A 22,081-nucleotide genomic window follows, 5' to 3' on the forward strand; every position below is an offset into this window, starting at 1 on the left:
TCCTTCAGGTGGGAACCAGTCCAGCAGGAGAAACCCGTGAGAATCCCCAAGTCTCTTCTGCCCTTAAGCTGCAAATGTTTCATGTGGTTCCAACTCATTTAGTATATTATCCAGGATTTCAAAGATCCATTAGCAAAGGACAACCTTCCACGTTTGTTTCCATCTGAATTGGTTCCAACATGAGACAGTCCTCTGCCGGAAAGCCCCACACATGCACACAACCTGAGAACTCTTCTGGTTTCTTGCTGCTCCTCCACCAGCCCTGAGCAAACAGGAGTGCCGCGCACAGAGGCTGGGGCCATGGCAGGTGTCCAACGTGCTCCCTGCCCAGCAGGGATGTGCCTGTCATGAGACGTCCAAGGGACAGGCACCCAGCACACCTGGGGTACCCAGCACACCCAGCACACCCGGGACACCTACACACCCGGGCACCCAGCACAACCAGCACACCCAGAACACCCAGGGCACCTACACACCCAGGGCACCCAGCACACCCAGGCACCCTGCACACCCGGGACACCCAGCACACCCAGGCACCCAACACACCCGGGGCACCTACACACCCGGGGCACCCTGCACATCCGGGCACCCAGCACACCCGGGCATCCAGCACACCCGGGGCATCTACACACCCAGGACACCCAGGCATCCAGCACACCCAGGACACCCTGCACACCTGGGGCACCTACACACCCAGGGCACCCAGCATACCCGGGCATCCAGCACAACCGGCACAATTGGGGCACCCGGGACACCCTGCACACCCAGGGCACCCACACACCCAGCATATGCCGCCCCAGGCCCATGGAACTCGTGCTCTGATCTGAAAGTTCTCTTCAGACTCAGACTGGAATGTTGAGGATCCGAGATGGTGGCCGCCTGGTAGGGACCTGGCCCTGTGGTGGGAGAGTGAGCAGCTAGGCCCAGGCCTCTCAGTGGGTGACCTCCTGGAGGGATACCACCCAGGGTGGGGCTCCATCCACCCCACGTTGGAGAAGTTCTCCTTCGGACAGGCCTGAGTGGGAAGGCATCCAGGAGCCATGTTGTTGACTGCTGCCAAGTCTCAGGTGGCCCCGTGGCTGTGCCCTGGAGGTGGCCCCATGTCACCCTTGTGAGGACGATGCCCCCTTCCCTCCTGGCACACATGTGCCCACTGCTACCTGAAGAGCTGACTGGGCAAGGGGCACAGCTGAAGACAAGGGGATGTCTGACCACAGCTCAGACATGCGCTAGGCTGGGAGGGACCAAGAGAGGAGATCCTGCCCCGAGTGGCGGGCGGGGGCGGCCTCCTGGACACGCCCACCACAGGGAGGGATGCTGTCTCCCGAGCTACTCTGTGTTCTCTGTGCTTTGCACACATGGTCTTAATCCTCACCACCACTCAGGGCTGGGGCGTGACTGCCATCAAACGCATTCCCAGACCAGAAAACAAAGACCTAGACAGCTTCCCTAGCTAGTCCAAGTCATACAGCTGCTGGGGTCTGAGGAAGGCCAAGCCCCCAGCAGGCTGGCCAGAGCCACCTTCAACTGCCAGGCCCACAGCTCACCCACAGCCACTGACCAGGCAGCAGTGGGTCTGCCCCATGTCAGCCTCTGCCCAAAGGGCAAGACCACAGAACATACCCTGCTCTCCTTCCAACCCCCCCCACCACCCCACGCCAACTCCACCCATGCCTATTCTGCAGGCCCCAGACAACAGTCCTGGCGATGCCATGAGCAGCTTTCAGGTCTGTGGCCCCTACACGACAGCACCCCACCCACAGTCACAGGACAGGGTGCCACTGCAAAGCCTAAACCGGGGATAGGGCCCTGCGTCATCTCCCGACCACAGAGATGGGGCTGAATGCTCTGTGCTTACACACCTGAAAAACCAGTTCCTTTCACTTTGCCACCCTAGCCTCTCATGAAATTGTACTCAAAAAAGAAAGCGATGGCAAAAGAAAGCTACAGTATGCGTTCTTGGTATCCCTGTGACAAACGACTTAGAGCAACAGCACTGCCAGCTACCAGGCTGGCCGATCTTCACCCCAGCCCCAGGGGGGTTCTGATAAGGATGTAGGGGAGTGAGTCACCTGACCAGTGCACCACCCAGCTGGGGGCAGGGCCGCAGGCGGCTGCAGGGCCACACTTGTGGGAGGCGGACAACATGCGTGGCCACTGCACGGGGAGGAAAATCTGGAGTCTGGAGCAGAAGGAAAGTGGCTGGGGTGTCCCCGCTGAGCTGGTGGACAGAGGAACTTCCAGGCATGTAAGGGAGGGTGCTGAGAGCCGGGCCCTGGTATCTCCTGGCCCCGAGTGGAAGGTGAGGCTTTGCCAAGTGCAGCAGGTGGGCTAATGAGCCTGATGGTGGGGGGACTTAGAGGACCAGACCAGGGTGCGAGAAGAGGCGTGAGGTGGCTGTGTCGCAAAGGCCAGCACCTGAAGCGGGGGAAGGTGGAGCAGTGAAGGCTGCCCAGCAGGCCCCTAGGTCTACGTGGACACTGCATAGGACGGTGCAGTGGGCCTCATGCCACCAACCACACCCCATGGAGGCAGAGGGGCCACAGTCCTGGAGGGTGGGGGGCTTTGCAGATTCAGCGATGCATCAGGGCACGGCGAGGACCATTTCTTGGCTGGGGCTTTGGCAAAGGACCTCACCTCCCCCACCTCAACTCCTCAGAGCACGTCCTCGGACATCTCATGGCTGGGTTCACAGGGAAGCCTTCATAGGGGAAGATGCCCGGACGTGTGAGGACTTGCCAACTTCTGGTGTCAGAGCTCGGGCCCTGGAGGTCAGGTTCCACCACAGCCAGCAGTGCTCACAGTCCAGGCATGGGAACAGGGGCACAGGAGGGGCACAAAGGTGGAGAACCCCACCTCCCTGACGCTCCTACGGAATCGCCAAACCAGTGCGCCCACCCAGCAGAGGGCAGGGCTGAGACATTCAACAGGGTGAGGCCAAGGGCAGGGGTTACAGATGTTCGCCAGGGGATGACGAAAGGCATGGGCCAGCTGCCTCGGGGGCACCAGACAGTTGGCACTGCACAGTGGGTGGGTTCGGTGGGTGTTGAGGCCTGGAAGGTGTGTCAGGGATGGGGAGGGGGTGCAGGCTATGGCTGGCTGAGTGGTGCTGGGGTTTGGGGGAGGAAGCTGGTATTTCCTGCCTCTGCAGGGAGGTTCACATTGCTTTGTCCCCTCAACAAAGCCAGGCTCTCGTGACAACGGGGCACAACCTGGACAGATCTGAGGAGCTGAACACCTCCAGCTTCCACAGGGCTCAGCCAGGACCTGGGCCCAACAGCATTCCCTCCCAGATGGGGCCACCACCCCACATCAGCACGACAAGACCTCCTCCCAGGGTGCCCCCCACAGCCCAGGGTCCAGGCCCCAGGCCAACATCCAGAGGGGCTGGCATTGTCCACAGCCCCTCTCCAACCCCTGCCCCCACCCCAACCGGCCCCACGGTCCCCTCCAGGGCAGGGTTTCCAGAATCCACCTGTCCTTAGTGTGTTCACTGCCCCTTGGCAGTACCGAATCTTTGTACCTGTTTCCTGTCCCCTCCTTGTGTCCAGGTAGCATCCCCAGGGCCCTCGCCTCCAGCACAAATTCCAGCCTGCAGAAACCTTGTCAGCTCAGGGGGGCCACGGTGCAGGGCAGGCCCAGGGGAGGGAAGCTGGGGCTGCCCTGGGGTGCCTTTCTGTGCAGCTGGAGCAGTTCCGTATCCTATGAAGAAACTGATACAGAACAGCACTCCTCTCAAAAATTAGCAACCTCATCTACACAGAGACTGGACTGGAGAAGCCCCAGCAGGTGCAGCAATCCTGGAAGTGAAAGTCAGAGCTGTGGACACCACCCTTGCTGTGGCCCAAGCAGTGAACTGTGGCCGCTAACCCCCAGGAAGGGTGAAAAGCCCCGACACCCAGAAGATGAGACCCTAGAGCTTCCCTGGCCACCCCAGCAGCCCTCCCCATCCCAGGAAGCAGACAGGCACATGGGAAAATCAAGGACGGCACTCAGCCAGACAGGCAAACAACTGTGGCAAACCAGTGCCAGCAGACAAAACCCAGAAACAGAGCAAATGAAATGGTAAAAATCACTGTCAACCCCCAAGGCTATCTGTGCAGAAAGGGTCCACACAGTGGGTGGGGACGGCCGTCCTGAGGCCCGCTGGCCGGGCTGGCCCTTGGCTGGCGTCTGGGAACTGGGATTTCCGAGGGGCTCCCCGAGCCCCGCCTCACTGGGTCTGTGCTGTTTGTACAAGGTGATTTAGGCAGAACACCCACATCCCTGCTGAGAGTCTGGAACTGTAGCACAGCCCAGGCAGAAGCTGCTCACGTGACCAGTGTCCAGGTACATCACCAGGCAGGGCATCCCCAACATCGCACGCACAGCGTCCCAGCTGCTTGCAGGGTGAGTGAGGAGTGTCCTGCGTGACCCCCACCCCAGGAGAGCCCTCCAAAGCTGAGCCTGGTGCTCCTGGACTCAGCCCCAGGAACCTTTCCCTTGGCCGATTTTGCTCAGTGTCCTCCCTGTGGGAAATCACAGCCGTGACTACCACGACCTGCGTGGCCTCCGTCCTCCTGGAGAATCGCCGCCCTGGGTGGTCTTGGGGACCCTAACTCAGTATCACATTAGAGTTCTTAGTCATTAAAAAGTATGCTTAGTGAGAACACTGGGCAAAGGGCAGAACAGACACGCCTGGGGGCCTGTGCTGAGGCACTCGCCCAGTGCACCCTACCAGGAGCAGCCTGGGAACCAGCCCAGGGAACGAGGCGCCAGCACCTGGGGAAGCCTGGGGACCCTGCCTCACAGGATTACAAAGGAAAGCTGACCGCCAACTACCAAAACAGAAACAGCAAATCACTGACACAGGAATCTGCCTCTTTATTGACATGCTAAGTAACAAGACGCAGAGGCAGGTCTCATCGCAACCGACCGTGACCACAGAGGACCACAGAGGAGTGACGACAGGGAGCTGTGCTTCTACGCAAGTGCAGGAGGGAAAGGCAGTCGGAACAGCCTGCTGGCTTCTAGTGGCCAAATGTGCCACTCACACGATGGCATCTGCTGAAAAAGCTGCACAATGTCACTTATAGGTTAGTGAACACGTCTGCCTCACAGACCCCAACTAACCTGAGAATTCCAGAGGAAGACTACAGAATGACGGAAGGGAGAGGAGAAACAGAAGAAAATGTGCCAGAGCTAACCCAAGTCTGCAGAAAAGCCCCCGCCGTGAGGAATCCCAGCTGGGATGATCTGGTGTGCTCCCTGGGGGCAGCGGCCACAGGCTCCTCTGACCTGACAATACGACAAAGGGACACACACTGCAGGGCAGGGAAAACACAGAACTTTATTTCAACAGAGTGATTAGGTTCCACCACACAACAGGGACACCATGGGATTGTTTTTTCATTTAATAAATACAAATGAATAAAAATACTTTGTCAAGAGACTGCCTCTCCTCCCTCTCCCGATCTCACAGAAGCCTCCAGGCAATTGTGTGCCCCTCCAGGGCCTGCACCCACAGACCCCATCTACTTGCACAAATGACTCTTCTTTACAAAGAGGGCTCCACCTCATTTGCCTGCAAATACTACTTAGGTACAATACCGCTCCTTTCCCCCATCTCCTTCCAAATACGAGTTCTTGCCCTGCGTTCTATTTTTTTTTTTGAGACGGAGTCTCACTCTGTCGCCCAGGCTGGAGTGCAGTGGCGCAATCTCAGCTCACTGCAAGCTCCGCCTCCCAGGTTCACGCCATTCTCCTGCCTCAGTCTCCAGAGTAGCTGGGACTACAGGCGCCCGCCACCACGCCCAGCTAATTTTTGTATTTTTAGTGGAGACAGGGTTTCCCTGTTAGCCAGGATGGTCTCGATCTCCTGACCTCATGATCCGCCCGCCTCAGTCTCCCAAAGTGCTGGGATTGCAGGCGTGAGCCACAGTACCCAGCTTCCAAATTTTAAATGAGCCCCTTGTGAGAAGGAAAAGAATGTGCTGTCCACAGAAGCCCAACATGGAGCTACTTCAACCAGAAACTGTCACCCATGACACTCTGTGTGGGTTCAGTCACACAGACCACAATCCATTATGGAAGGGAGGGAGAAAAGGATCACATCAAATCTACTGTATGCCTCATAGACCATCCCTTATTTCAAAAATAGAAATTCCTATTGAAATGCCGCCTGTGTGCAACAGGCCTGATATTTGCTTCTGCATGTGGCAGATCTGTTATTGCTTACACTGTGGCCTCCTGGCCTGTGCTGCTCAGCTGGCCCTGTTACAGAACATGGGAACCACATCAAAATCCTAAGTCACAAAACAAGGGCTCTGTCCCCAGCCTGGGCCCAGGGGCCCACATGCCCACCTCCACAGCCCAGTCAAGTGTGGGGATAAGGCACTCCTCTGTGCTCTGAGCTAAGATATGGTAGAGTCCCTTCTGACTTTTGAGTTGCAAAGAATGATTTTGTACTAATAAATTCCCAGTGCATCCAGAATGTACAAAAACCCTAGAATTTCCAGTTTTTAGATTGAAAAAAAAAAAAAATTTTTCTGTAGATCCAGAAGAAACTTTCATTGAAACTTTAAAGACCTCACCTGCACCTGCTCTAGTAATGCACTAGTTACTAATATACAAATGTAAATCTTTGATGAGTATGGTCAGGAAAAAAACTGTCTGTCCTTGTGATCAGCAATAAATTTCTTTTTTCTTTTTGAGACTCAGTCTCGCTCTGTTGCCCAGGCTGGAGTGCAGTGGCGGGACCTCAGCTCACTGCTACCTCTGCCTCCCGGGTTCAAGCGATTCTCCTGCCTCAGCCTCCTGAGTAGCTGAGACTACAGGCGTGCACCACCACGCCCAGCTAATTTTTTGTAATTTTAGTAGACATGGGGTCTCACTGTATTAGCCAGGATGGTCTCAATTTCCTGACCTTGTGATCTACCTCCCTTGGCCTCCCAAAGTGCTGGGATTACAGGCATGAACCACCGCGCCTGGCCAATCAGCCATAAATTTCTTTTCTATTTACCCCATTTCTTATTAATTCACACTTTAAAAAAGCATTTCCTGGAAGTATTTCTAAGTGTAATGGTTTGTAATATGTAACAAATGAAAAAGATGTAATTAGATTATAAGAAAAGCATCTGCCTGTAAAATATGAAAGAAGAAAGGAAGTAATGGACTCCTCATGGGGCCCACAGGGAACCAGGAGGGACCCAGAAAGGGTGCCGGGCCCTTCCCCTGTGCTGCAGCTACAGGGCCCCATTTCTTCAGAAGGAGCGTTCTGGGTATTCCATCGTCCCCTGGAAGTCTGGCAGGTACAACCCCCTCAACACTCCAGGGAGGGAGGGAATCCACAGGAAGCCATGAACTGCTGGTTTCAGCGGGGAGAGGTAGTGCTGACAGCTCTGATAATCTACCTGAAGCCCTTTGTGAGGAATACTGTAAAACTGCAGTAAGCTGTCAATATTCGACATTAAGTCATCATTTCAGAAGAGAAGCCTGTTTGAAGTGGGAAAGGTTTAAAAAAAAAAAAAAAGATGCTGTGGTTCTTGCAAGTCTGCCTTGTTTGGTGCCAGCACAGAGTATCACTGTCACTAAGCGCTCCAGGGGAGAATGCTGAGCTGCTTGGCGGTGTGTGTACGCCTGTGCAAGGCCAGGTCTCACAGTCCCAGAGACTTCTGGACGATCTGCTTGGCAATCTTATAGAACTGCTCCCGGTCATCGCGCCACATTTTGGACGCATCCACGTTAGCTCCACTTTCGTCATTGGGCTCTGAAAGAAAAGGGAACACCCTCCATGTAAAAGGGAGTCTTATACGTAAGCAGCCTGGCAAGGTCTCCCATTTATTTAAAATACCGGAGGGGGCTTTCAAGAGCTGTGTCCCAGAAACAAACAAGAACCCGAGAACTGTAAAGGGTCGGCCCCACCTCTAGAGTGCTGGCCACGCAGGTCTCAGCAAAAGCCACTCTCATGACTCCTGCGCTCTGAGTGTCTGAAGACACCAGGACAAGCTGTCATCTGTCTTGCTGTGAACATGTGACAACCACCTAAGCACAGGCCCACACGGCCTCCCACAGCAGCCTCCTGGCCCACTGCACTTCTGGCACCCAGACAAGCTACACGGGGCCCACATGCTGCTTATTTCACCTTTCTCAAGACACTCTGCAGTGTGGCTTCTCTCTCACAGAGTGCCCTCTCAGCAAAACTGCCCCTCACAGCTCCTACCAAGACAATCCCAAGCAAATGTGCAGCCTAAGGTAGACACCTGACCCCAGGATACTTGACCCACCCCCCAGCCAGCGACACTGGCAGTCACCGCAGACTGCAGTTAGGAGGCACAGAGGGAGTAGCCAGGGCCTGCTGGAAGACAGAAAGGAGAGAGACCACCAGAACTGGATGACATGTGCTGAAGCAGCAGCTGTGCAGTGTGGCGGCGGCGCCGCTCAGAATGCACGTGGGGACCGGTTCAGAGCAGAGTTGATGAGGATAAAACCCACAGCTGACATCTGAGGACAGCCTGAGCCACTGCCTCCCTCCCAATCTCCAATCCCCTGGCCTGGCTCCCTCCACTCAGCACATGAAGAGGGTTCCGCCTCAGCCCTCTCAGGATGCACACTCGCATCACAGGCCCTGACCTCACGTCCCTCTAGACCCCACTCCACGGCACCCAAAGGCTCTGCAGAGAACAGCTGAGTGGCCTCACTCTGCCATCGACCCCTGGCCCTCTGCTAGGTCTGCTCTTTCCTTTCGGACTCGCCACCTTCCTTTCCCACACCCTTCCTCCTGCCTGCCCTGGAAGACTCCTCCCTGCTATGCTGTCACCCTCTGACCTACTCCATCACCTACTGCCTCATCCAGATATGACCCCACATCTTCACTCCCATGTCTGACCCCCTTTTGTGGATGGAGGCCCCTTGTCCCACACACCTCAAACTATTCCCCAAATCCTGCTGTCTCCTGAACCCAGAGCAGCACCTCTGGTAGACAAAGAACCATGAGTCCCAGAGCCTGTACCTTCAAGGTCTCCCAAACCCACCCCTTCCTCTTAGCCCTGGGACCACTCAGCCCTTCTCTTTTTTCTCCAGGCTACTGCAACACCACGAAGTCTGTTTGTCTTCCATCACACTATTGGTAACTGCTGCAAGGATGGCCCTTCGAAGGCACAGCTCACAGGACGTCACGCCCCCAACTCCAATCCCCAGGGTCTGCTGGGGCTCCTCTCCCTGCAGCCTTGGCTCCAGCCAAAATGAGCTGGCAGTGCCCCCATCAAGTCAGCCACCTCCTGCCTCTGGGCCTCAGCCCAGGCTGCTTCCTTTGCCCCAAAAGGTCATTCCCTCCCTCCTACCTCATCAACACCTACATGTCCTAAACACACCCCAGACAGCCCCACCAGGAAGTGGCCCGAGAGTCCCTGCATGTTTCTGATCTCAGGGTGCATCCCACTGGCCTCTAACTGCTGGGAGGCTTGGACAGTTCCCTAGAACATAGGAACACAGAGTTGGGGTCTTTGTCACACGAAGCTTTACACCCCCAGTCCAGTGTGTGGCATGTAGTAGGTCCTCAATAAACACCTACTGAGGGAAAAAGACGATCAAGGGCCAGAAACCAGTTAATTATGGCTGACAATACAATATACAACACCAGGCTGTGCTAGAAGGTATGCTTACAATTGGAAAAGTATAGGCAGATAACATTAAATGGCAATAACATGTGTAAACTAACTGCAAATGAGTAAAAGTACATTATAAAGACAGGATGACACAAGGCAGGAGAACACCTGCAGCCTGGGTGTCCACAGCAGCTCCTGCCAGGAGGCTCGGGCCTTACCTGCCAGCATGCTCACCACCGACAACAGGATCTTCTCCACGCTCTGTACAGGACTCCACCGCTCCGCGCTGCTCTCGTAGCCCATGGGGTCGTCGCCTGGCGCATGGAGGATGGAAATGCAGACTCTCCCATCAGGGTAGACTGCAAGGGTCAGAGGCAGCCAGGTGAGCCCAGGAATGGTGCCCGAGGCGTCACCGCACTTGGGCAGGCTCCACAGACAACGAGAACAAAGACTGCAGACACAGCAACCAAGCTGTTTGCACAGCTGGGGCATAGCCTGGGGCCCCGAGTGTCACGCTTCATGTCTGCAGGAATCCCGGTGGGGCCTGCTCACTCACTGACAGGCTCCAGGCTGACCCAGCCAGTTCTAATCAGCTGTAGTAGTCTAATCCACTTTCATATGAATTTTTTTCAAGCAATATATACAAAAAGAGTAAATGAAAGGTTATCTGGCAAATATTTTATCAAAATATATAATGTGATTAGGATTATTTACAATACTTTTCAGAGCTAGTTCCTTAGATATTTCTAATTCTATCATTAAATCCCTGAACTGGTCTGTGTAAAATATATGTTCACATGGCCATGATAAAGGCAACTGGAATTATTTAAATATCTACAAAAAGAAAGGCACCAGGATTTCTCTTGGTAGCTTACTCTAATAATAAGTAAATTATCATCAGTACAACCTGGAATGTAGGTCAATGTGTCTAAATCAAATCCCTTTCCACCAAATATCATCATTAAAAAGATACACAAGGTCTGATAAAGAGAAATAAATTTTCAATTCACAGCATGTAATCAGTCCTCTTTTACATATAATTGGGAGGAATTCTCAGATGGCTCCGTATATACTCAGATATCCAGTAATCCATCTAGATAGACTCAACGGTAAAATTATAAAGCCATTAAAGTTATAATAGAAATAGCAATTTTAAAATACATTTATTTAACTCACCTGAATTAATAAGCTCTGAATTTCATGAACATTTACAAATGTTAATGGTGATCATTTACCTTCAAACAGTCTTGTCTTTCATACCTGGTCCTATGTGTTTCCACTCATCCACTGTTTCAGTGGTGGACGTTCAGTGGTGAACACTCTACTATCCAGGAACTGAACCACAACTTCTCATTCAAGCAGAGTGTAAGAAACTAGATGCATACTTGCCCTGGACATCAGGCTGTCCACCTAAGATCCACATCCACAAAATCAGGAAGTTTCCCACTTCTGTGTTGCCTTCTCCAGGAGTTGGTCCCATAGGGTGATACTGCATCCACAGAAGCACCAAAAGCACCTGTGTCCCTGCCACAGCCCCTCCTTCACCAAGTCCCAGCAGTGCCATGTCCTAAACCTCTTGTGGATCCACCCACATCTCTTTATCTTTAGTGCTCACATTTAGTTCCCAAGTTGCTGGTGTCTCTACCCTAGACCACTACGGCCGAGGGCCTGCCTGGCTTCCTCCCACCTGTCCTTTGCACTGTACCCAGAGCGAGCCATCAGAGATCATTCTGGTCATGCCACTCCCTTGGAGTCTTTCAATGGAGTTCCGCCACTCCCAGGAGAAAACATCAAAACCTTCAGTATTGACCAAAAGGCCTGAGGTAGTTTGGCCCCGGCCTTCCTCTCCCGTCACTTCCTGCGCTAGGCCTTTGCACATGTGAAGGGCCCCTCCTCCCGGAATCGCTCAGGTAACTCCTGCTTCACTCCCTACAGATGGTCCATCCAACCACCACCTCTGCAAGGTGCTGCCTGGAAGTTCCTGATGTGACTTTGCGTTTTGTGTGATTCTCCTATCAATGTCCATCCCTGTCCTTGGAATATAAGCTCCTGAAAGTCTGTTATTATTTGCTCACCACTGTATACCAGCAACTTTCAGTAAATGTGTTGAATTGTTTTTAAAGTATTTATTGACTAATTTTTATGATATTGGTAGACCTACAGTTCTCAAACATAATTTTAAAAAAATCAAAATAATCCAATTACAGTAAGGCAAAAATTTAAAACTATATTATCTGAGCATTAAAAATAATTACCAGAACATTAAAAATAATAATCAGACCACCTGTAGTACATAGTCACATAAGGTAATCAGTTTATTGGTCATATTTGTCACTAATGCCATGTCACAGGTATTGTTCTGAATAATATATTTATCCTCAATACAATCTTAGTATTTTAATTACCTACAATCCTCTTCATAGTTGCATTAAATTTATAGCTAACCAACTTGAAACTGACTACTTCAATTACTCTTACCTATCAATTGTATTTTTTAACTTTTTATTATGGAGAATTCCAAAAACACACTCAAGTAGATAGCGTATGATGAACCCCCATGTTATCATCTAACTCAGGCTCATGGCCAGTCTCCCTGAAAGAAGGCACGCTTCTGAGCATCTCCTGTGCACACAAGACTGAAGCAGCTTTGAGATAAGAAAAGAAGTACCAAATGGTCTCTCTCAGGCGGCTGCCCACTACCTATGTGTACCAATATCTGCAGTAAATGAGAAGTCCTAAACGAGGGTTAGGACAGCAAGTCTAACAGCAGATGGCATTTCCACCAGGGAAGTGACCGGGAGTGGGGGGGCAGTTCTGAAAACCCCTATAGCAAGGATGTAAAAGGAAGAATGTAAAAGGAATGTAAAAGGAAAAAATTAAAACTACAGCTGTTCAGGAATTCCAATTCCTACTACTGGACACATTTTCAAATAAGCTACAGTACAATTCACTTAAATGACCTTATTTTTTTCCTCCTTTTAAAATTAATATATATTAATTTTAGGGCAAAAAAAGATTTACAAAAAGGAAAAAAAATTTCAATCCGAAAAAAGAATCACTTTTAACATTTTTGTAATTACTTTTCCAGTTATATATACATTTACATGTGAATTTATTTTTCAAGAGGAAATTATAACAGTCCTACTGCTTTTCCCAGTCAATATAAATAAATATTACTTTGTATCATTGATTCTTATTTTAGACCATTTTAAAAATCTACATCACATTCTAACAAATATGATATAGTTTGGCTGTGTCCCCACCCAAATCTCATCTTGAATTGTAGCTCCCATAATTCCCACATGTCATGGGAGGGACCCAGTGGGAAGTACTGAATCATGGAGGCACATCTTTCCCATGCTGTTCTCGTGATAGTGTATAAGTCTCACGAGATCTGATGGTTCTGTAAAGGGCAGTTCCCCTGCACACACTCTCTTGCCTGCCGCCACTAAGATGTGCCTTTGCTTCTCCTTTGCCTTCTGCCATGATTGTGAGGTCTCCCCAGCCATGTGGAACTGTGAGTCCATTAAATCTCTTTCCTTTATAAATTACCCAGACTTGAATATGTCTTTATTAGCAGCGTGACAACAGACTAATACAATATATAACTTAATTTATTCTTGTGTTAAAAACCTAGGTTAAGTCAAAATTTTCACCATTACAAATAACACTATGACAAAGATTAGCATAACCCCTTCTGAGCACACACCCATGTGTAAAACTTCCTCCCCAGTGAAGTAGGGTGGCTGGGTCAAATGGCATCCATTTTTAGGTGCCTGTTGTCTTTTATCTACATTAAACTGACCTTCAAAATTGAAATCATGTGCTTAATACCACCATGCTTACTTGGCTGAATTTCAAAACATAAGAAGTATTTTCTAAAGATCTACATCATAGACATATAGAATATACCACATTTCAGGTGGCTGATAATATTATCTCCGTACCTATCCTGGTACCACAAAAACTACTTGCAAAAGCACTTACTGTTGGGATGAAACATCTCACAGGTAAATCTCATCTTTGGGGGACTTAACGGGTAATCAAGTGGGAAACTCAGGATGGCAGGAAAAACACCAAACTCAAAGCAGGTGTCTTCTGGGCCCCTAGAAGATATAAAATACGTAGACTGAACTTCAAAGTACATTTTACAACGTTGACCACAATTGACAAATGGGTTAAGAACATTTTTACCACTTTAAAAATGCACGTGAGGCCAGGTGCGGTGGCTCACGCCTGTAATCCCAGCACTTTGGGAGGCCGAGACAGGCAGATCATCTGAGGTCAGGAGTTCGAGACCAGCCTGGCCAACATGGTGAAACCCTGTCTCTACTAAAAATACAAAAATTAGCTGGGTGTGGTGGCGCATGCCTGTAATCCCAGCTACTTGGGAGGCTGGGGCAGGAGAATCGTCTGGGCCCGGGAGGTGGAGGTTGCAGTGAGCCAAGATCTCGCCACCGCACTCAAGCCTGGGTGATAGAGCAAGACTCCATCTCAAAAAATAAACAAAAATAAAAATAAATAATAAAAATGCACACGAAAAGATTATCTAAGTAACAATGAATTGATACTTTTTTCTCAATGGAAAGCAATGTCCCATTCTCCTGGTTCAATCTGGTCTAAATCTTAGGTACAAGTACAAAGACTGAATTCCAGGCAGTTTTCACATTTATAAAGGTTAAGAGTCAAGCAGCAGAACCTCTTGATAAGAAGGGGATCAGAGAAAAGAACTAATGTCAATGCTCTAAGATCTGGGAGTTTTTTCTGCAGATGTGGTACCATCACATTTTAGAATAAGGATATGAATTATGGCACAGGGTATAGCAAGATTCCATTGTATTTCAACAGATGTGGGGCTAAGAGTTGTATTTCAAAGGTGATTTTTAATTTTTAAACGTGCCCAAGAAGGCATCTTTGCAACCTTCAAGAAGCAGATGAAGAACACATGTGATCAATGCTGCATACTCGGTAAAAGGCTAGGCACACAGGCACCACCACTCCAGGCTGCACCTGCAGGCCCACGTGCTGTGCCTCATCCCACTGATGCAACATTGGAGCAACTCCCCGTCATGGGCACAGACACAGGCACGTTGAGTCTCCCTGGACCTATACTTTCCTCAAGCGTAAATGGAAGAAATAGACGAAACCATTTCAGAAATCCTGCTTAAGGTTTAAAACCCAACAAGCATAAATTAACACTATCTTGACCAACAGTTCAAGGCATGATGGCCACAGGAGAGGAAGAGTGTCAGCCACCATGCCTGTACCTTCACACCAGGGACGAACTCCTCTTCTCCTACACATCACATTAATAAAACACACATTCGAGGAGTTCTAAAAGATCTTGCACCATCTTTCTTTGATAAGAAAGCAGGACTGCCGAATGACAGCGACAGACACTGAAACAGTGGAAATTGCATTGGGTGTGACTCATCAGATCAACAAATCCGTCAGTAAATCCGTTCTACTTCTATGAACTGAAAGAACAAGTCCCTTCATAAACAGCTCTGCTCCTCTAACAATAAAGGCTAAGGCAGAAAGAACAGTTGCGCAGGGGCCAAGGCCTGGATGAGCAGAGGACAGTCCACACCAGACCTCCTGCCTTCAGAAAGAATCCAGGATATGGCACAGGAAAAAAACAATTTAAAAAATATACATTTTATATCTTCAGTTAAAAAATAGATTTCTTAAAAGTAAAAATTTGTTTCAAAAATCTTAAAATTATCTTGGTACAGTGAAATTAATAACAACAGATTTGGAAATATTTATCTCTATAATTAAAGGAAAAAGACAAAAATCAAAAAGAAACTGAACGAAGAGCTTTAGCTTTCACCTGGAGGCAGCACTCAGGGCTGTCAGCAGCAACAGCAGATGCCAGCATGGCTCATGGCCCTGGTGGGGCTGATCTACGGGCAACAGTCAGAAGAGAACAAAGCAGTGATTGCTTCATGGAGACAAGATTTTTCAATCTAAAAGACAAATTTTGATTCTGAAAACTGTCTTTGCTACCTTTTCGGAAGAAGATAGTGAATATGGCCACTTTGTTTTGGGGAGCTGGGGTGGGGGTGGGGGGTTACCGTGTGACAGTCCCCAGAGCCTCAGCATGACCAGCACAGGGAACGCCACCGAGGGAGGTACGAGCATGAGCTCTTGCTACTGGTACAACAGCTGCGCTGGAAAGGGCAGTGCCCGGATGAGTACCCCCCCGGCCCACACTGGCACCCAGCGCCCAGCAGCCTGGGGACACCTCAAGCCTGGGTTACTCTGCTCCCCCAGCAATGGCCTGAACAAACACATTCCTGAAGCCCCGCCTTCTTAACACAGGGTGGGCACACACCATGTATCAGAGTGAGGCGTGGCCACCCCGAGCCTCCTGTCCAGTACAAGAGCTCAGAGCAAACGATAACCGCCACCCATTCACTCTCCACACGCCCTCTGATGAAAGGGCACCAAGGACTGTGGTTTTCATTTTACTGTAAAGCAAGGCTGGAAAATCCAACGATGAAATGACTTAGTCAAGGTCCTAGATCAATTTAGTATTAGAGTTAAGAGAACACAGTTCAAACTGCGAAATCAGAAGTCAGGCACATAAATATACTATCTTTAAAAGTAACACTGTTCATATGTCAGGAATGCTTGCCAGCACTCAATATTTCTGGCACCTCTGAGTCTAGAATAAGAAAAAATGTCTGGGTAGTGTTTTTGGAATGAGCCAAATGGTATTTGCTCAATACTTTGATAACAGTTCTTTGTTTCTCATAATAGGGCTTTCTTTAAAAAAATTTTTTTTTTAATCCACCAGGTCGTTCCTAGCCTCAGAAGCATGACCAAACATTTCCTGAAGTGCGCCCACATCTTAAATATCAAAGTTATTTGCAAATGCTCCGGTTTACTACTGGTTTGAAACTGGGGTTTCTTTCTCTTTTCTAGAACACCTGGCACCCAGACAGGAGGGCAGGTGGGCAGTGGTGTGCAGCAGCATGCCTGACCCTATGGAAAATGCCTTCCAGGCAACTCCCCAGCCAGGAGTGGGAGACGCCACAGTGCTGTTTTTGGACAAGTTTTATTGCCATACTCCCAGACAACCTCACTTCTCTTTCACCGAAGATGGCCTCACCTGGGAAACTTCAAAAGAAACAAGAACAAGGAGGACACAAATATATCCAAAGCAAATGTAAATTTTTCAAAGCCTGCAAATTATGCTGCCTTATTGATTGAAATCATGACCTACTCTTTCGGAGCTGAGCTAAGGACAAGCACTGGATTAAGCATCATGACGACCCTGCTCTCTACACAGGAGGCACGCTCGCAACAGCTCAGACTGGCTTGCTGTCTTGTGGGTGAATTAGATACAAAAGCAAATATTGAAAACACCCATGGCCTACTCCTAACTGACTAGCAATTCTCCCTCCTCACAAAGGACAACTGCCTTGTCACTGTCCTCCCCCAGAGCTGTGACCATTCCTCAGCAACAGTGTGGGTCACTTATAAAGCCAGTGAAAAGCGAAGATCAGCCTCTTCTGTCTTTCCACACTCAACTCAAGGAAGAGATTGTTCTTCTTTGCATTGCCTTTCTAACACTTTTTACTTTCTAGATAAGAGAAGCAGCAGGCAGGTCAGAGTGCCTTACGGAGCACCCAGGGCAAGTGGGTGCCCTGAGCTTCGCCAGCAAGCGGTGTTCCAGGAACTGGTGCGCTCGCCACTTCAGCTGCACGCGAGTGTTGGGAAAGCCGACTGCTTTTGCTGCTGTTCTCTTTATCAAGTTTGTCACAGCACATAGACAAAAAGTCTCCAATGCACATGTGACAAAGAATTAAAATAACAGAGAATGCATACTCATCCATCAGTATTTAAAACCTGAAGTGGATAACTAAGGGACGATGGCCCTCCAAAAGCTGGAGCCAGCTCAGCTGGAGACAGAAAGGGCAAACTGCTTCACGGGCACCCTCCACTCTGGGGGAAGGATCCGCACCTCCCTTACACTACAGAATCGACAGAGGGCACCCAGCAGGAAGGGCATGAGGGCGCCTGGCATCTGAGCTTGGGTGCATCTCCTTCTGTCAGTCCCTGCTCTGCAGTTCAGCAAAAGCTTCTTGCCAATGTTCCCACCCCACTAATGCCCAGGACAGCAGGACCAAGGTGGGCTGCACACACAGCCCCCACACTGGGCACTTTAAAAGCCCTAGGACACCGGCTCTGCTATGCCAGGTTGTGCTTGTTGCTGTGCCAGGCAGTGAGGAGTTAAACAGAAACTGATCCCAATACCCTCATAGCAAGAGGACGAGGCTGTAAGAAGCCATGATTCGGGGGAAGTGCCTTCCTGCACTTTCCTCCAGCACTTGGTCTCCACCAGGATGACATATTTGACCCTCACACCCCCACAGCAGGGCCCTGGCTCTGGTTTAAACCCAGAGATCTCCTGTGTTTCCTTTCTGTTCTGTGGTGTTCTAAGCACCCCAGGCGATGCTCAGGTAGATAACCAATGCTAAGAACTGCTGGGAAGAAAAGGGGGAACATTTCCATTTTATGAAATCATAGTAGGGGCAAATATAGCTTTTGCTCCATATAATTATTTTCATAGTTAAACCTGTCCAAAAGGCATCTACAGCCATACCCTAATTATTTTTTGCAATATAGATGTTTCTTAAAATTTTTAAATCCAATATATTTGAACTATAAAGTGTACTAAATAAGTTCATCAATTATAAGAACTTTATAGTATATTCTAACATAGACAATCACTTTTACAACATAAACTTTGACCTTATTTAACTAGGAAAATATAAGAATGTTGGAAAATATTCAAATACAGAAGTATACAAAATAAAAAGCAAATACCTCCCTCACGCCCCTTCCCAAAATTACCTCCTTGAGGTAACCAGAGTTAACTTTGGTTATTGTTCCAGCTTTTCTCTATGTGTGTATAAATTCACATACTCTAATCTACAAAACTGGATTTCTAAAAATTCAAATGTATCATGGCATTGCTGAGAATTTTAAAACACCTAAATAGAGACAGTCCATGTTCATGGATTAGAGCACTCAGTATTGATAAGATGGCAATATCCCTCAAACTTATCTAAAGATTCAGCGTAGTCTCAATCAAAATCCCACCAGGCATTTTGTAGAAATTGACAAGCTGACCCTAAAATGTAATGGAAATGCAATGGCCCAGTAAACAATCTTGAAAAAGAACAAAGTTGGCGGACTTAAATTTCCCAATTTTAAAACTTACCATGAAGCTACAGTAATCAAGACAGTGTAGTAATGGCCTAAGGATAGGCATAGATCAATGGAATGCAATTCAGAGTCCAAAAATAAATCCTTGCATTTATAGTCAACTGATTTTTGACAAAGGTGCCAAAATTCTGCAACAGGGAAAGAACTGTCTTTTCAACAAATGGTGCTGAGACAACTGGATAACCACATACAAAAGAATGAAACAGACTCCCACCTAACTCTATACATGACATTAACTCAAAATAGATCAAAGGCCTAAATGTAAAAGTGAAAAAACACAAAACTTCTACAAGAAAACATAAGAGAAAATCCTTGCAACCTTGGGTTATATACAACACCAAAAGCATGCTCTATATAAGAAAAAAATGCAAAATCACACTTCATCAAAATTAACAACTTTTTAGTTTCGAAAGACTCTATTAAGAAAACAAAATGGAGAGTTGCAGATTGGAAGAAAATATTTAAAAATCCTATGTCTAATGAAGGACTTGTATCAAAATATATTTAAAAAACTCTTACGTCCCACCAACAAGAAAACAACCTAATATAAAAATGGGGAAAAGTTCTGAAGTTCACCAAAGAAGACACATGAATGGCCAATAAGCCCATTAAGAGATGCTCAACATCATTAGACGTCAAGGAAATCCAAGTCAAATCTGTAAGGAGACCCCACTTTACACCCACAAGAACAGCTGTTATCAGACAACAGCAGTGTTGGTGTGGAAGTGGAGAAACTGGAATGCTCATACACTGCTGCTGGGAATGCAAAATGGTGAGCTACTCTAGGAAGATAGTCTGATAGTTTCTTAAAACATTAAACGCAAATTTACTCCACACCCCAGCAATTCCACACCTCTGTATCTGGTCTAGAGAAATGAACTCCATGTCCACACAGTGTGACATGACAAGTGTTTACAGCAGCATTGCTCAAAAGAGCCAAAAAGTAGGAAGCCCAAATGTCCATCAACTGGGGAATGGAAAAGGAAGGAGCTGCTGATACCTGGTTTAACATGGATGAATCACAAACATGTTCTGCCAAGTACAAGAAGCCAGGCACAGATGATTAGACAGTGTATGATTCCACACATAGGAAAAGTCAGAAAAGGCAAATCTATAGTCAGAGGAAAGAGCAGGGATTGCCTGTGGGTTGGAATGGGAACTGACTGCAAATAGGCATAAGAATCTTTTTGGAAATGTTCTAAAACTGGACTGTGGTGATGACTACAAAACTCTAGAAATTTACTAAAACCACTAACTTTTATACTTAACGCAGGTAAAACTTACAGTATGTAAATTATCTCAATAAAGTTGTTTAGGCTGGGTGCTTTGGCTCCTGCCTGTAATCCCATCACTTTGGGAGGCTGAGGCAGAAGGACTGCTTGAGGCCAGGAGTTCGAGATCCGCCTGGGAAACAGAGCAAGACCCCATCTCTACAAAGCATTTTAAAAACTAGCTGGGCGCGGTGGCGTACACCTGTGGTCCCAGCTACTTGTGGGGCTGAGGTGGGAGGATTCTTTGAGCCTGGGAGTTTGAGGCTGCAGTGAGCTGTGACCAGGCCACTGACCTTCAACCATGTCTCCATAAGAAAGGGAGGGGAGGGGAGGGAAGAAAGGAGAGGAGAAAGGAAGAGAGAGAGGAGAGAGGAGAGGAGAGGAAGGAAGGACGGACAGACGGTTCCAGACCTATTATTCTAGAATCCACCTTTTCCATTTATATTGTGTACATCTTTCCATGCCAGGATGAAAATTCCACCTGAACTGTTTTACAGCTACATGGCATTACTCTACATAGATGCTCCATAAATTATGTGGAACAGTGATGTTTCCTTTTTTATTATTATTACTGCAATGAATGTGGCAATAACTTCTTCACATAGGGATCTTTGTAACACTTTTGTTGAAGAAAATGCTATGGTGAGATTACATACAATACAAATTATAAACACCTATTTTATTATCTCGGGTTTATTTTAGCAAGGCATAATACTGCCAAGAGATGCTCTGTGACAGTCTTCAGTCAACAAGAAACCTGGACATAAAGGGAGGCTGCTGTGCCCCTGACACTTGCCCCCAGTGTGAGAAGGGCTCCTGGTAGAAGAAGCGGCAGCCTGGGAACCCTCAAGCTGGCTGCCATGAGCCAGCTGGAGAACCTGGGGGCATCCATCCACCAACTGGGCCTCAAACACACCATTCAGTAAAGGAAAGTCCTTCTTATTTCACCACAGCCTCTAGAACCACTGGTCTGGGGAGGTGACAGCAGTCAGGCATGAACCAGACAAGAAGGTCACCAAGCCAGCTGATTTGGGAATGCTGGGGCAGGAAACAGAGGACAGCAAGGGCCAAGGGACTCCATGCCTTGTCTGGCCACTGGGGATGAACAGCTGTCTAGGACTCCTTCTGTCCCACATAGTGCATCAATGAAAGAGGGCACCCACCCTCTCTGCAGCTACACCCCCGTCACCGTGGCTTAGTGGCAATGGGGTCACAGGCCATGGACCCTAGAGCTGGGCAAGACCTGTAACCATCTGTCTAGAAGATGCTGATAAACCTCTCTGTTTTGATCCAAATAAGTCAAAGAGAGGCAAAGTGACTGGGCCAAGAGCAGCAGGCCATGTTAGCAACCACAGCCACGGTGGCCACATCCCCTGGTGTGCCGCCATCCCAGCCACGCTCGATTTGATCGCAGGCTCAGACTCCACCATGAGCTTGGCAGGGTCAACAGAGTTATTTCCAGTGTTTAAAGACGCAGCCTACAGACTCTCATTATTTAGTCCTCTCATTCACTAATCTGTTCTATTCTCCATCCTAATCCCTCAACCCTGATCTTCCAAGGTAAAGATTTCAGTGCATCTTTGACATGTCTGTATCCTCAGACAAGGGCCCTAATATATAAAAGGCACTTAGTATTTGTTGCTTAGATATCTAAAACGACATTTTCTTCACTGGCCCTTAAGGCAAGCACAACAGCAAAAACCAACAGCCATTCGACTTCCGTGAGGCAAGCCCGGGTTTTAGAAATACTAGGGTAGAGAGGAGGCCCTGGAAGCCATCGAAGAATAAAGAGAAAAAGAAGAAACTTATCACCAAGGAGCAAAGACTTAGCCAGATGTCTGCCAAAATAGCAGGGTGAGACAAATCAATGGGAGGACAGTTAATTCCCTAATAGGCGTTTTAAGTGCACTTGTAAACGGCCTCTTGTTTGTGAAGGGTCTGGAACAGGACCAAAACCCACAAACTCATTAGGATCTTCAAGCAGGG

General features: G+C 48.5%; 1 protein-coding gene across 4 annotated transcripts in view; it reads right to left on the reverse strand.

The window, feature by feature from the left end:
• Positions 1-5,304: 5,304 nt before the first annotated feature.
• UBE2G2 (ubiquitin conjugating enzyme E2 G2) overlaps positions 5,305-22,081 on the reverse strand; it is a 35,066-nt gene continuing 18,289 nt past the window's right edge. For 3 of the 4 annotated variants that reach the window (XM_024239203.3, XM_054542398.2, XM_054542397.2), the window contains 3 exons: positions 13,572-13,690; positions 9,803-9,943; positions 5,305-7,747 (listed from right to left, as the gene is read on the reverse strand). In XM_024239203.3, the coding sequence (XP_024094971.1) occupies positions 7,635-7,747; positions 9,803-9,943; positions 13,572-13,605 (288 nt within the window). In that variant the 5' untranslated portion in view covers positions 13,606-13,690 and the 3' untranslated portion in view covers positions 5,305-7,634. 4 annotated transcript variants of the gene reach the window in all.

The sequence above is a fragment of the Pongo abelii genome, chromosome 22 (genome assembly GCF_028885655.2).
Source record: "Pongo abelii isolate AG06213 chromosome 22, NHGRI_mPonAbe1-v2.0_pri, whole genome shotgun sequence".
Taxonomy (NCBI): Eukaryota; Metazoa; Chordata; class Mammalia; order Primates; family Hominidae; genus Pongo; species Pongo abelii.